The 15,414-nt window shown below is 42.1% G+C and overlaps 1 protein-coding gene across 3 annotated transcripts; it reads left to right on the top strand.

The window, feature by feature from the left end:
• Nucleotides 1-1,227: 1,227 nt before the first annotated feature.
• SLITRK4 (SLIT and NTRK like family member 4) lies at nucleotides 1,228-10,834 on the top strand. 3 transcript variants are annotated; one of them, XM_052813942.1, is made up of 2 exons: nucleotides 1,228-1,446; nucleotides 4,380-10,834. In XM_052813942.1, the coding sequence occupies exon 2, from the start codon at nucleotides 4,430-4,432 to the stop codon at nucleotides 6,941-6,943; it is 2,514 nt and encodes an 837-aa protein (XP_052669902.1). In that variant the 5' UTR covers nucleotides 1,228-1,446; nucleotides 4,380-4,429; the 3' UTR covers nucleotides 6,944-10,834. The 3 variants fall into 3 exon arrangements, with proteins under 3 accessions (XP_052669902.1, XP_052669901.1, XP_052669900.1); XM_052813941.1 differs by lacking the exon at nucleotides 1,228-1,446 and adding an exon at nucleotides 1,641-1,969; XM_052813940.1 differs by lacking the exon at nucleotides 1,228-1,446 and adding an exon at nucleotides 2,461-2,506.
• The last annotated feature ends 4,580 nt before the right edge of the window (nucleotides 10,835-15,414 follow it).

The following is a 15,414-nucleotide window of genomic DNA, read 5'->3' on the forward strand; positions in this document are numbered from 1 at the left end:
TGTTTGATTTTTTATTTGGTCTCTAAAGCAGTTGTTTGAATGGTGGTGGGAGTAGTATCTGTCTTTGATACTGTCTATATGTTCTTCCACCTACTAAATAGGCAAGGAATTAGTTTAACATCCAGCTTAATGTAGCTGGTTAAACAAAACTGGCACCTTGATCTTTATACCTGCATTTCTGTGCCTGTTGTTAAAACAGACTTATAAACCAGGTATCGTCCTAAGTGAATTTTATTCCAGACCTTTGCGCTCTGTTCCGCGAGTTTATTTAAATAGAGTTTGAAAAATTCATCTTAAAGTATATGCAAATTCTTCTAAACTGGGCCCTTTATATACACGCATTCCCTTTTATGTGAACAGTGGTTTGTTAATGGTTCAATAATTAAGAGTTTACATTTTAAAGACTTCAGTTTTTAATTGGTTGAATATTAATCACAGATCACTTTTAGTTCTGTTGTGATATGCAAATTATTGATGTCTCAGCTGCATTTGTTTTCAGGTATCAGTCTATCCACATAATGCAAAATAACATTCTGCAATTATTTCAATTAGATGCAGTCAGCCTTTGGAGCAAGCTGTTTATTTCATTTCTGTAAATGAAGAAAGCAGTTGCTGTTTTCCATTCCCTGATGTTTACTGCCCAGAACTGGCACTCACAACTGGTATGGGTGCAACACATAAGCAGTTTTCTAACCGAATTATGTTAGCATTCACGGTAAAGGACAAGCAGTTGAACTCCCCGTGCAAGATTTCATTTGGTTAACTGACTCTTCCGCCTTGGAAAGAGATGTCACCTTGTTTGGGGGTATTCATCACCATTTTAAAGTATATTATGAAAGGTAGAGTAAATAGGAGTTCTTAATTAGCAGAATCTGTTTTGCACAAGTGCGTAACATTCGGGGATTTTTTTTCATCCGACTGCAGCTGTTACCTAAGCAGAGGAGGAATTTCACCTAACCGCAAAGAATGAGATACACAAATAGCCGCGTTGTCTTAAGAACGGGTCGGGTATGTCTCCTCACAGCGATTTGGCTTCATAATTGCAATTCCCATTAAATGCAGCAAACGTTACCATCCTGCCCACTCAGTTTCCACCTCTACTTTTGTTTCAAGCGGGGGGGGGGGGGGGGAAGATCGTCAGAAAAGATGGGGGGGGGGGGGAGAGCCCTTCCTTTTCTTCCCCTTCCTGCCCCCGCGCCGCTTTTCCCAGCCGCGGTGCTGAGCGGCGCGCACCCAGGCGCTGGGCGGGCGAGCGGGGGCGGGATGGCCCCGTCCCGCCGGTGCCCCGGGCTGCACTTGTAGCTGCTGCGCGCCGCCCATGGCAGCCCCGCGGCGCCCGGCGCGGCACCGGGGCCCCGCCGCTCTCGCCGCCCCGGGGGGCGCCTCCCGCCCCGCCGCGGCCGCCTGAGCTCCGCGGGGGCGCAGCCCGGCGTCTCCCCGGGAAAGGTAACGGCGGCGCGGGGCGGCGCGGCGCGCCTCGCCTCCCGGCGTGCGGGAGAGGCTTTCGCGGTTGCGATGCGCGGGGGTCGCTCCCCCGGAGCGGCGTCTCCTTCCCCTCCGAAGCGGCGCCCGAGCGCTCGGTGCGTGCGTGCCTACGGGTGTGCGAGTGTGCGTGCGGCGGAGGGGAGGGGGCTCTCTCTGCGTGCGAGGGGTGGGCGAGAGCAGTGCGATGGGAGCGGGCGCCCGTGTGCAGAGGGATCCTCGCCCCGCGTGTGTGCGGGGGACCGCGGTGTCGGGGCAGGGCTCCGCGCGGCGGCTGCTGCATGCGGCGGAGCCCGCCGGGCTACTGCGGCGCCGGGCTTCGCCTCGCTCCGCGCCTCGGCGCTCAGCGCGGCCAGGGGCGCTCGCCCGGGCGGGCGCCCGGCTGCCCCCGCCGCGCGGTGCGTGCGCGGAGCTGCCGGAGGGGACACCTCGTGGGGAGCGCGGCGGAGCGCAGCGGAGCGGGGCCGCGGCCACCCCGGCCGCCGAGGTAGGGAAGGCGCCGGTCTCGCCGCGGAGCGCCGCCGGGAGCATCGCCGGGGGCGGCCGGCCGCCCCGCCGGGCGTGTGAGTGCGGGCGGGGAGGGGGGCACGGCGGGGCTGCGTTCACGTTGGCGGTCTCCTGTCTTTTCCTTATTCCGAAGGTTCCGTTGTCGCTGCTCTGGTAATTACTGCTGTTATTTTAAAGGGGGGAGGGGGCGGGGGGGGGGGGGGGGGAGACGAAGCGACAGCGGCTTCCTGCCGGAGCCTCTCTGCCATCGCGCTCGCCTCTCCCCGCCAGCCGGCCGCCTCCCGGAGCCCCGGGCCAGCGGCAGCCGGCACAGCGCTGCCCGCTCCCGTCTTTTCCGGGGGAGCGGGCGAGCGGAGGGACAGGGGCCGGGCGAGCGGAGGGACAGGGGCCGGGCGGCCCGCATCAGCCGGTGGAGGTGTGGGAGGGACGGGGACGGGGCCGGGGAGGGGGCAGGATCTGCGCAGCGGGGCCGGGGAAGGGGGTGTGCGAAAGGCGCTGCGGGCCGGACTTTGCAAAGGTGCCGAAGGGGGGGGGGGGGCGGGGGGAGCGTTTGGCGGCGGGGCCCACGGCCGTGCCTCCTTGCGAAGGGCAGGTGGAAGGGATGCCGGACCGCATCGCCGCGCCGTGCCCGTTGCCAGCCGGCATGTGCGTGCGGTGTGTGCGCGGCCGCGTCCCTCCCGCCTTCCCCCGCCGGGAGGCAGAGGGCGACGGGGCGCCCACCACAGAGGGGAGCCGGCACCAGCCGAGCCGGCTGCGGCAAAAAATTGCGGTAGTGCCTGCGCTCCCGGCCGGGCTCGCCGACCCGCCGGCGGCCCCGCGCAGCGCCCGCCGTGTGCCAGCTCGGCACCGGCCGGGGCCCCGGGGCTGAGGAAGAAGAGGGGACTCGCGCGTGGGCGAGGCAGGGCCACGGGGGGACGGCGCCTGGGAGGGGGAGGGAGGGGGAGCGGTGGGGGCGCGGGGGCATCGGGCTGCCCCTGGGGGCTAGCGCGCCGCGGCCAGGGGCGGGAGCCTGCGGGGACCAGCAGCGGCTGCTCCGCTCCCCTTCTCCCCGTCGTCCCTCTCCGCGGCCTCCTTGACCCCTTCTGCCATCCCTTCCTCCCTTCCTTGCCTCCTCTCAGCTTTCCCTCTCCCTCTTGTCCTTCTGTCCTCCCGTCCTTCCTCCCTCATCCCTCCTCTGCCCTCCCTTCCAGGTCCCCCCGGCGCATCCTCCCCTCCTTGCGGCTCCCTCCAGCCCGATTCTCCTCCCTTCAGCTGGCTCCTGCTTTCTCCACTTCCATCCTGGCTCCCTTCTGCCAACTCGGTGGCTTCCCACAGCAGGAAATGGAAGGGACAAGTTGCGAAAAGGGGGGAATGGGGAAGGTGGGGGGAGCAATCTGTTGGTTATTGACTGATTTGGTTGGGGGGGGGGGTGTGCTACCTTCTAACTCAGAGGAAATGCTGTGGCTCCAGTTATTCTGCGTAAAAAATGGCAGCTCAGCTGGCCTGGCTATATGTGAAGGGATCTCGAAAGCCACCTCTGTATCAGTGCAGGGATAAGAGCAAATTACATAATGTTTTACCAAAAAAAAAAGTTCTTCTCAGGTTTCACTAGTGTTAGGCTGGTGAATCATGACTTTGTTTTGCAGTGCAAGTCAGGGTATTGTTGTTATTCCTGGGGATGGGGCTGTATGCTTGTGCATGCTTCTTCCATATCTGTATGCTTCCATTGGTCACCCAGAGCTGATCTTCTTGTTTTGTGGATAGTTCATTGTATTTCTGCAATCAGTTTACCACCTCTTTATTTAAACTAGGTGTAATAAGTGGCAGAAACAACGTGTGTGCATGCCTGTGTATGCCTTGAGTGAATTTCACTATTATCATAGGGATAATCTATATGTGTTGATGCTGTAGATACATACACTGAGTATTGACATTGCTTTTTGTGCCTGCATCTTCATCCTTTCTATATTGTGCTATCCCAACCCAGATGTTTGGGCATGCATAACATCAGCGTTTGTGTTTAATATCCCTGAAATGCACGGCAACATATGAACAGTGCAGGATTGAAGGGAGTAAATACGCATAAAATTGGAATCTCCTTTGGTTATTTTACTTTGTTAGTTATGCATGTTTGGCATGTACAAGAGATAGAAATATATTTGACAGACCTCAGAGTTATTTGTGTTTCTCTACAGAAATTTACATTCTGTATTTGAAATCATTCTAGCTCCTGTATATTTGTTTGGTTGTTAAAATCTTTCATGTTATTTTAAATTCAGTGCTTGTAGTTTATCTATAATCCTTGGCAGGAACAGTACCTCAGTGGTATACAATTTTTAACCCAAATGACGTTTTGGAACAATGAGAACTGAAAAACATTTTCTTTTTTTCTTTCCTTCTTTCTTCTTTAGATTCTTTATCTTTGTTCAGGAGCCTAAGGTTGCTTGCTGATCACAAGAAGATGTTTCTGTGGCTCTTTCTGGTTCTGTCATCTCCAGTTTCTTCTACAACTGCAGATGCTGATATATCTGTGGAAATTTGCAATGTTTGCTCCTGTGTGTCAGTTGAAAATGTACTCTATGTCAACTGTGAGAAGGTCGCAGTCTACAGACCAAATCAGCTTAAGCCACCATGGTCTAATTTTTACCACCTCAACTTTCAAAACAACCTGCTAATTATTCTATATCCAAATTCCTTTCTTAATTTTACACATGCAGTGTCCTTGCAACTGGGTAATAATAAGTTACAGAACATTGAGGGAGGGGCCTTTATGGGTCTTAGTGCATTAAAACAGTTGCATTTGAACAACAATGAATTAAAGATTCTCCGAGCTGACACTTTCCTTGGCATAGAGAACTTGGAGTATCTCCAAGCTGACTACAATTTAATCAAGTTTATTGAACGGGGAGCCTTCAATAAGCTTCACAAGCTAAAAGTCCTGATCCTTAATGACAATCTGATTTCATTCCTTCCCGATAACATTTTTCGATTTGCTTCTCTAACCCATCTGGATATACGAGGGAATCGAATACAGAAGCTTCCATACATTGGAGTTCTGGAACACATTGGGCGAATTGTTGAATTGCAGCTGGAAGACAACCCCTGGAATTGTACTTGTGATTTGTTGCCTTTGAAAGCCTGGCTGGAGAACATGCCCTACAACATCTACATCGGAGAGGCTATCTGTGAAACACCCAGTGACTTGTATGGAAGGCTGCTGAAAGAAACCAACAAGCAAGAGCTGTGCTCCATGGGGACGGGGAGTGATTTTGACGTGCGCATTCTGCCTCCCTCACAGCTGGAGCCTGGTTACAGCACACCGAACGGCCACACCACTCAAACATCAGTGCACAGATTAGTCACAAAGCCGCCAAAGACTACAAATCCTTCGAAGATCTCGGGGATAGTAGCAGGCAAAGCGCTATCTAATCGCAATCTCAGTCAAATTGTATCTTACCAGACCAGGGTGCCTCCTTTAACTCCTTGTCCGGTCCCCTGTGTTTGCAAAACGCATCCTTCAGACTTGGGATTAAGTGTAAATTGCCAAGAAAGAAATATAGAGTCGATGGCCGAACTCGTACCAAAACCATTAAATGCCAAGAAACTGCATGTAAATGGCAATTATATTAAGGATGTGGACACTACAGATTTCATTGAGTTTGAGGGGCTGGATTTGCTACATTTAGGCAGCAATCGGATTTCAGCGATCAAAGGAGAAGTTTTCCGCAACCTTACAAATTTACGGAGATTGTATCTCAATGGTAATCAGATAGAGCGTCTGAGCCCAGAAATGTTTGCTGGCCTCCACAACTTGCAATATCTCTATTTGGAATACAATGTTATCAAAGAAATCCTAGCAGGCACCTTTGACTTAATGCCAAATTTGCAGTTGCTCTACCTAAACAACAACCTTCTACGAAGCTTGCCAGCGTACATTTTTGCTGGTGCACCACTTGCTAGACTGAATCTGAGGAACAATCATTTCATGTATTTACCTGTAAGTGGCGTTCTTGATCAGCTAAAATCTCTTACGCAAATTGATTTGGAAGGTAATCCATGGGACTGCACTTGTGATTTAGTTGCTTTAAAACTGTGGCTTGAAAAACTAAATGAAGGTATTGTGGTGAAGGAATTGAAATGTGAAACACCTGTACAGTTTGCTAACATTGAACTTAAGTCTCTGAAAAATGAGATCCTCTGTCCTAAACTTTTAAACAAGCCATCTGCTCTGTTCACTAGTCCTATGCCCGCTGTTACTTTTACAACACCACTGGGACCAGTTCGGAGTCCTCCTGGTGGCCCAGTTCCGTTGTCCATCCTGATCTTAAGCATTTTAGTTGTGCTTATTTTAACAGTGTTTGTTGCTTTTTGTCTTCTTGTTTTTGTGCTTCGGCGCAACAAAAAACCAACTGTAAAGCATGAAGGGATTGGAAATCAAGAATGCAGTTCTATGCAACTGCAGCTAAGAAAGCACGATCACAAGTCAAACAAAAAAGATGGACTAGGTGCAGAGGCCTTCATTCCTCAAACCATTGAGCAGATGAGCAAAAGCCATACCTGTGGCTTAAAAGAGTCTGAAACGGGCTTCACGTTTGCTGACCCACCAGGGCAAAAAGTCATTCTGAGAAATATTAATGACAAGGAGAAAGATTTATTGCATGTGGATACCAGAAAAAGACTGAGCACAATCGATGAACTGGATGAGTTATTCCCTGGGAGGGATTCCAATGTATTTATTCAAAATTTTCTTGAAAGTAAAAAAGAATACAACAGCATAGGGGTCAGTGGCTTTGAAATACGTTATCCAGAGAAACTACAAGACAAAAAAACTAAGAAATCTCTAATAGGTGGTAATCATAGTAAAATTGTAGTAGAACAAAGAAAAAGTGAATATTTTGAACTAAAAGCTAAACTTCAAGGTTCACCTGACTACCTACAAGTCCTTGAAGAACAAACAGCTTTGAATAAAATATAGGTCATACAATCTTATTGCCTACAGAGGACATTTATTTAATGATGAAAGTGCCTTTTGTTGACTTTTAACTTCCAAATACTATATTACATTGATAGGCATAGAGGCAGATGTATCCAAGGGTGTCTGATTAACTGTAGCTGCATATGATTTGTCAAGTAGAGGAGAATTTCCTTAATAGATTTTACTACATAAAGCTCATGCCCTGTGGAATCCTGTAGGGATACTGCAAACTCTATTGCCAAAGGGATGCTTTATACACGTTACACTGAATTTAACCTCAAGAGGCATATATGTTTTGTACCTTAAATGCAAAACCATCGTCTCCTTGTGATTTGTTAGAACAAACACAAGAAACCTGGTACTGGTATTTGTACCTCAGCTGGGTCCTTCATCCTGCACGTGGATTTAAGTTGGTGGAACTGGAGTAATCCTTCGATTTGTGGTGTTGTAATGGCACTGTTTAAAGATTATCTGGAAAGTAACAAGCATGCAAAGAGAGAACATTCGATAGTATGTGTAAATTGGTTACATTTATGGCCTGCATCTTGAAACCACTGGAATTATAATGTTAAATTGTGCAAATATTTGTTTAAAATATACCATGCATTACATACCTATGAAATAAATTTGACCACTTGAAGCATACATGTCTATACATAAAATTAAAAAAAAAAAAAAAGAAAGAAAATAGTTCAACCTGACTTCTGCAGTATTTGTGGCATCTGAAGAAACTATTTGATGTTTATGCAGAATCTGTTGTAGGACTCATCTCCAATTAAAACTAGAGTTCCTTCTCAGTTACGTGAAACACTTGCAACCCCAACAGGTTGTCCAAAATTGTCAAAGTGCTTACTGTGTGAGCGTAGCAGAAATTATTTTTGTAATATAATTCATATTTATGAAATACTTTGTATACTAAATAGGAAAGATAATGTACTCCTTAATATGTATTTAATATGCCTGACTTGTTTTCCTGATCACAATGCATTAATCATCCAGTATAAATAAAATCAGAACAATATACCAAACAGAAACTGGGGATGTAATGTATAGAATTATCCAGAATTAAGTGATCAGATATAATAATAATAAAATTGTTCTGTACTATTCTTGTGAAATTAGCATATTATCTTATTTCAGATTTGTTACCAATGGTGCATTTTAAAATAGATTCATTAGTTTTTTAGTATTGTGTCTCAGGCAGTTATTTGCCATCAGTTGTCTTGCTTTTCAGGGTTCTACAGCTTAATCTAAATAGTTTTCACTACAAGTATTTACAGGAATTCATGGTAAGGGTAATATTTTAATTGTATATGCATAAGTTTTCTGTTCTCATCTGTCTGGCTGCTGTCAGTCAGAAAAAACTGATCAGAACAGTGAACAATATGGCAAATCATGTCTATTTAAAACCACAGTGTAAAATGCATATAGCGGTCTCAGTTCAGAGTGTTGTGTAGCTCATATCTAGAGAGTAAAACTTGCCTTTGTGAAAGCTGAATCTGAATAGCTAGGAAAAAAAAAGAAGTCAGGAGAATGGAAAATCCCCACTGCATCTCACTGATAGATGGTACCTTGAGATGAGAATGGAGATACATTGGTAAAGCATCATACAGCGAATCTATATTGCGAGATTAACAAAAGTTCTTTGATTTGAAAAGGAATTTTTTCATTCATTTCAATGAGCTTTCGATAAGACCCTCTATCTCCTTTGCTTCCAGAACCTTTCTGCATGCCCTGCCTTTTATAATCAATACATAACTCAATTAAGATTAGTAGGATACAAACATGAATGTTTTTCATGAATTTGAAACTAGCAAATATTACAGCAAGACCCAATAATAATGCTGTGGAGAAGGCTATGTCAGCTATTTCCATTATAAACCTCTAATTTCAGGGCTTTGTGACACTGCTGTGAAATTTTTATTCTGGAATGATACTTGGCAAGCAGCCTGCAGTATATTTTTAACAAAGCTTACCAAACAAAAAAAAAAGCACTGCTCCTTTATTTAAGAGAAAGCAAAACAAAACAACTTTTTTCTACTTTCAGACATTTGTTTATGGTCCTGTAACATACAAAGAGGGTTGTTTTATTACTTTTCTCCATACTACAAAGTATATACATGACTTCAGATAATAAAATTAAAACAGATAAATTAATGGCTGAGTTTCTTTCAAAAAGCTGCTGCTATCCATGCACAATAATTGACTTCATTCAGGATGTCGTAGGGATTTTCAGGACATGGATGCTACGTATGTATGCATTTCTGGGATAAAACGTTCTTGGTTGACTAATGATGCAATACAGGGCCAAGGCTTGAATAAGAACATTTGAGCTTATTGTGTCAAGAGTCAGTGGATTAAGGAGTGCTAAAGATGCACTGACATGATAGACTATAATGGCTCCATCAGTAGGCTAGAAATAACGGGTCACTGTGCCTGCTCTGCACAGTGCTGCATGGCTTTGAGGATGTGTCCAGGTTCATTGGGATTTGCCAAAGCATAAGGCTTCTGACACACTTCCGTGCATTGTCAGAGACTGTCATGTCCCATACCCTTCTCTTGAGAGGCATGCATTAAAAATATTTAAAATAGCAAATAAGCTAATAATTTTAAGTGATGTTAAAACTGATGTGCTTATGACTCGTGTTGCCCTGAGTTAAAGAACATTGATAAATGGTCATACCTCCCTCAGCTAAAAAATTGAGGGTTTTTTTGCTTTGTTTTGTGTTGTGGGTTTGGTTTTTTTTTGTGATGAGGTCTTGTATTCACTGGTCGAAAGAGGAAGAACTGAACGGTTATGCTGTACCATTACTCTGGGTCAGATTTTCTTGCTCTTTGAGGTCCCAATCCAGTAAAGTGTTTAAGCTCAACCTAAATCATGTGCAGAGGTACTATTCAGGAACTAATAATTAAATACCTGTCCAAGAGTGGAGCTTAGATAGAGTCATTGACTTCAAACATTGTATATAATACATACAGCCAAGTGACTCTTTCGGGATTACGCAGTTGAGTGTGAGTTCACCAGCACCAATAAAGGTTGCACAATCTGGACCTTCCTGTAGAAATTGTTCCTACGTGTTTTACATACATGGTGCAATATGTAGGCATAATAGTGTGAGTGAAGAATGCAGAAGTTGGCAAAACACTATATTTCTGTGAAATAGTTACTTTGAATGACAACCTTAATGTCAGTTTATTTCCTCCATGTTTTGAAACAGTGTATGTGTCTGCACAGCAGTTTTAGTGTAATGTCCATTCAAATCTATAGTCAGTCTGTCTGGGAAGGTGACTCTTCGGATGTGGCTTAACAGATCTGTCTGTTCATTATATTGGTTTGAGTGGCCATCCTTGTAAAATGGCTGTTAAGACCCATAGACATAAACTAAATCAGTGAAGGTGCTGACATAATCTCTTGTCTTCATTGTATTACAAAGAAGTTTCCATTTTTAAGTAAAATCAATAAAGTGTAATTGTTTCCTTGAAAAAGAAAAAAATTGTGCAATTTTATCAGAAAGCAACTACCATGGTGCAAGAAAACAAGACCATTAGACAATTAACCTTTTGCATTTAGTGTTCAAGATTGACAATAATATACAAATCTAGTATAAAAAAATATTTTTTAATATTTTTTTAAAGCCATAATGACGAGATAAAAGGCATGGCCTTGTGAATAATGTTAACAAATGTTTCAGAATCAACAAAACACATCCAGAATTTGATGGTGGTATAATATCTGTAATATCTTTTGCATGATTTGTACATTGATGTTGTATGAAATGAGCACAGTGAGATTTTTTTTTTTGGTTGCATCCAAAGAGTTAGGAAGGAATTATAACAAGAATGTATTTATAATCACTCTATTTTGAAATAAAGTAAAGAAAACAAAATGTATTGTTTTTACCCTGCTTCGATCATTACTATTCTAGGTTAGTTTATAATTCAGATAGTTACTTATAACATCCAGTCCAATGTAAAATACAGAAAACTATTGTTCATTAATTTCGTTTGCCTTCAGCAACATCAAAATATTAGCCAGCATTGACTTAAAAATTTTTATGAAATATTAATAAAATTGTTCAGTAGTACTGTATTTCTGAAACTAGACTTTGTTAAGTGCCTGTATTATTCTCTTTTGGATCATTTGTATATGGATGAAAAAGAATCTATGAAGTAGTTAAATAGTAATGTTTTCTAATCACCTTGACAATTTGTTATTATTTTTTATGAAAGTTTTTCCCATCTTCTGTTGTCTGACAAAATCCTCCTTGCTTCTGTTATACAAATAGTCCCTCCAAAGTCAGTGAATTGTTTTTTGCATTAGTAACACAAGCAGAATTTAGTTTTTAGTTGGATTCTGAGATCTTCAACACAGAAGTGCTTAGCAAAACAATCAGGTAATGCTAGGAGCATTTGTTTTGATTCTGCTCCCTTCTCAATCATTTTGAATAAGACAATTTTTCAGAGGAAAGAAAAGCTAGTTTATCCTTAGCAAAAATAAAAATATCAATCCATATACCGTTTCAATTGGTTAGGTTAGTTTTATAAATGAAAGCTGAAAAGACATCTTTAGGTAGTTTAACTTCCAAATTTAGGTTTTGTGGTAAAAATGTTTTACAAAGCCTAATAAAAATCTTCATGGGAGGGGAGAAGAGCAGAAACAGAATTACATCTAGGTTAAACATTCCTTGTTATAATGGTGGTGAATGAGAATCAGAATGTGATATGGACTAGAAAATCAGGACTTGATATGGATTTTTTTTCACTGGCAGTTGCAGTGTAATGTTAGGAGCAAACCCATAGCATTAATTGAAAAAGGCCTATGTATATATTCCATAGAATTTCTTTCTAAAGAAAAACTTGAGAATCAAGAATAAGTATTCATGTTTTGAAAATAATACGTGTGCACTGATTTTCTGAATGTAGAATAACTTTGCAATTTTCTGTTAATATGTTTTTCCATTATTTATTCTTTATTTCTAATTGCAGTTCATTCATCCTTACGTATTCTGATTGATGCTGTGTTGAAAAATAAAAATAGGAGTGTTAATGCTCAGGGACAAACTCATCTTAGAAATTTGCCAATGTGAATCCAGACTAACTCAACAGACTTCAATGGAATCAAATCAACCTTGCCCTAGTGAACAAAAAAGCAGAAATTTACTATATTAGGCGATGACCTGATCTATCTGTCATTGAAATAAAAAATAAGATAAGTCATTTTTTACTTGAAATAAAATATAATCATGCTTTATGCTCTATTGATTTGTGTGGTAAAGCTGTTGCTAGTTTCAAATAACCATAGGGCAGAATATAGAGTAGGTGCAGTCCTGTGTCCGTTTGATGTCAGTGGAACTCTGCAATGATTCAAGAGCTGTGGGTATCTTGTAGATGTATTATGGATGCAAAACTATTTAAATTTGCTGATTTAAGACATAGACTTGGGATATACATCACAGAAGATAAAAATGCTATCTTAACAATACAATTTATTTTCTCCCTGTAATGGAATAAGCTTACCCTGCTCTTCTTTCTCATTAAGTAGGGACTTTATTGCAAGTATCTTTATTTTACTTAACTTTATTGTTAATTTTATTCATGTTCATTAGTAATACTTGAGATAATTTATTTATTGTCTGAAAACAGTACATTTTGAGCAGTCAGTTATTTTTAAAATACCAGTCATTAGTAACAGACTGATGCTGTAATATATTGATTTTTCATTCTCTTGCTGGGAATTTTTGTAGTCATTTAACACTAAATGATTTCTTAAAAGCACAAATAACAATCAGATAAGAAAAAGAGACCTAACTGGTACTAAACCTGATTTTTTTGTATGTGTGTACATGAAGGCTTAAAATACTGTAAATCAACTCTGATGGGTACACAAGCGTTACATTGTCCCTTTGGTCTTTGTTTAACCAGGAAACACAAGGTGATCTCTCTGTGGTTTAGTAGTCATTTTGTGTACGTACAATAGCAAAGAAGCCTTCCTCAGTTTCCCTCATCCACGAGCATTTCATTTCTTGATTTAATTTCATGTAATTTCCTAGAAATGTGTGCATTATGACCGTCCAAGGTATCCTTCCACTTCATGCTCTCACTTCCCAGTCCCTTACAGCTGAATGTTTGTCTAGACATTGGTTAATAGCAGTTTCCAAAGAGGCAAAGGAGTAGGATTTGTCAATTTGCAAAAACCAGCTAAAAAAGGCAAATTGTAGGAGACTGGCCTGGATGGTTTCTGAGTCATGTCAGATGATGTACAATATCGGAAACAGAGAGGAGTAGGAAGTGGTTTAAGCTTCCATTTGAAAGATTCATGCTGGGCTTTTGAAGCTGGCCGATCATCACTTTTCATGACTGTAAGGTGTGCAGTGTAAAGTAAATGTGCTTCAGTCAGCTGAATCCTGACAGTCAGACTGTGGGCTAAATCCTGCACACATCAGCACCCAAGCTAGGTTTTGGTGTCACTATTCACTGAAGAGTCTTGGACATGTTATTTAGGTTAAACTAGATGTGATACATATTTCTTTATGAGGCTTTTAATTGAGATGTGGATACATTTGTGTGTACATTGGATGCTGTTTGGGTATGGAGGTTAGTCCATATCTAATGTTTGTTGAGCAATTTGTTTGAGAGAGTTTCTCTTGGTGAGATACATTAGTGCTCACATCTGAATACAAGATGCTGCACAGTAAGTACATCTCAATGAGCAGTCGTGAAGGGCAGAGTGTTTTGACAGATTTTGAGCTCTTCACTGCAAGAAACGATGTACCATACAGCAGACTTCCTTGCTCCTTGGCAGGATTTCATAGACTCTGTGAGTCCTTCTCAGCAGGGTTTTCTCCATGTCTACACACCACAAGTAAGACTCCGGGTCACCAGTCTGGTATATGTGCAGTCTGTGTTTGCTTATATGCAAAAACAATTTTGTGGAGAAGGGTGGGAGAAGAACTTTCCTTTTTTTCTGAAAAGCAAAATGGGCTGAATTTGAATTTTTGAGGGTTGGAGAAATACAAATATTTTAAAGAATGGTCACATTGTTGGGTAGTATCTGTATTTAGAAAGTATTTCACTAAGAGAGAGAGAAAGCAAGCAGTTGGTTTTATATTTTTAGCATGCAGCTTTTCAACTTGTTCCATTCTTGGGTTAGAATATGCCCTGGGAACCAAGGGACTCACATGTGCAGCTCAGGGCAGAATTTAGCTGCAAAGATACATCCTAAATGTCTTGCTGTCTTTTGTGTGGTAGAAATTAAATGCAAGGTTTTGAATGTTCCCTCTCTGTTTACTTTAATGGAAGTTAGATCAGTTAGTGTTCTTCAGGACCAGTCTTTAAGCTCCTGTTGAGGTGTGTTTGCAATTTGATGAAGTTAGCAACAAAACTACAAATGTCATACAAGGGTTGATGTCTTTGGATGGGGTGAACACTTTGAAATAATTGGAGTTCTTACAGTTTCTTTCGTAAATATTGCCATGTGGTTGCACTGTTTTATGCTCATGAAGATCTTTACTTTTGGAATCAGTTCAATAGATTGCTGGTTTTACAACTGTGATCAGGAGATTGTGTCCAAATTTCCTGCAAAAAACTTTGCTTTTAATTCTCATGGTTTTCTAAGATGTAAATAAAGAACAACAACATCAAGAATAACCTATAGCTAAGATTTATTTTTGTTCAATGAAAATGACTTTTGCCTTAACTGAGTGAAATATTCAGAAAGTACTTTGAGAGAATTGGGATACTGCCAACAAATAAAGTCCCTATTCTGTAATCCTTTCTCAAGAATATAAGCAATGGAAGCACTATGAGGTTTTATCTTTAAGTAGCTTCCCCTACAATTTGGAGTTTCACTTTAGCTGTTGGAGCGATGCCATGAACATGATTTTATGATTTTGTTGCAATAGTCACATACACAGTTAGTAACTAGCAGACGTAATGGTCAAGAACAACAGTGTGACGCATTCTCTCTGTGTAGCTTTGTCAAGTAATTTATACCACTTCAGCATATGACAGCAAAGATAGTAAGGATTACATATTGTAAAGTGTGTTGGTAAGGATTCCCTTACATTTGTAATGTGCTTTCAAAATGAAAGCAGTATGCAAATGATGAGTATTATCAGCATACAATCCATTTCAAAAGGGGAATGCCATTGTACTGTACATAGTAGTCTATTGTTCAGATTGAGAAATATCACTGAAAGTGAATAAGCTGGGTTTTCCTTTCTGTAGATTTTTCTCCTTCGGCCATTAAATAGACCTGTTTTCTCCATACAGAGCAATACAGCTCTGAGCCATGCAAGAAAATACATAAGCCTAAAAAAGACAAGCAAATACGTTCCCCCCAAAGAGAACATCTGCATTATAATAATAAAATCACTCATATTTTTCAATAACTTTGGGACCTCTGGCAGTTTTTGCTCATGCTGGCAAGTTGTGGGACTGAGATGTAGAATTGGAGTCGGTTCCTATTTCCT

The sequence above is a fragment of the Harpia harpyja genome, chromosome 18, assembly GCF_026419915.1.
Source record: "Harpia harpyja isolate bHarHar1 chromosome 18, bHarHar1 primary haplotype, whole genome shotgun sequence".
Lineage (NCBI taxonomy): Eukaryota > Metazoa > Chordata > Aves > Accipitriformes > Accipitridae > Harpia > Harpia harpyja.

Bases quoted from the DNA above. Each gene is read 5' to 3' on its own strand.
- SLITRK4 (XM_052813942.1), top strand. From the start codon at position 4,430: ATGTTTCTGTGGCTCTTTCTGGTTCTGTCATCTCCAGTTTCTTCTACA.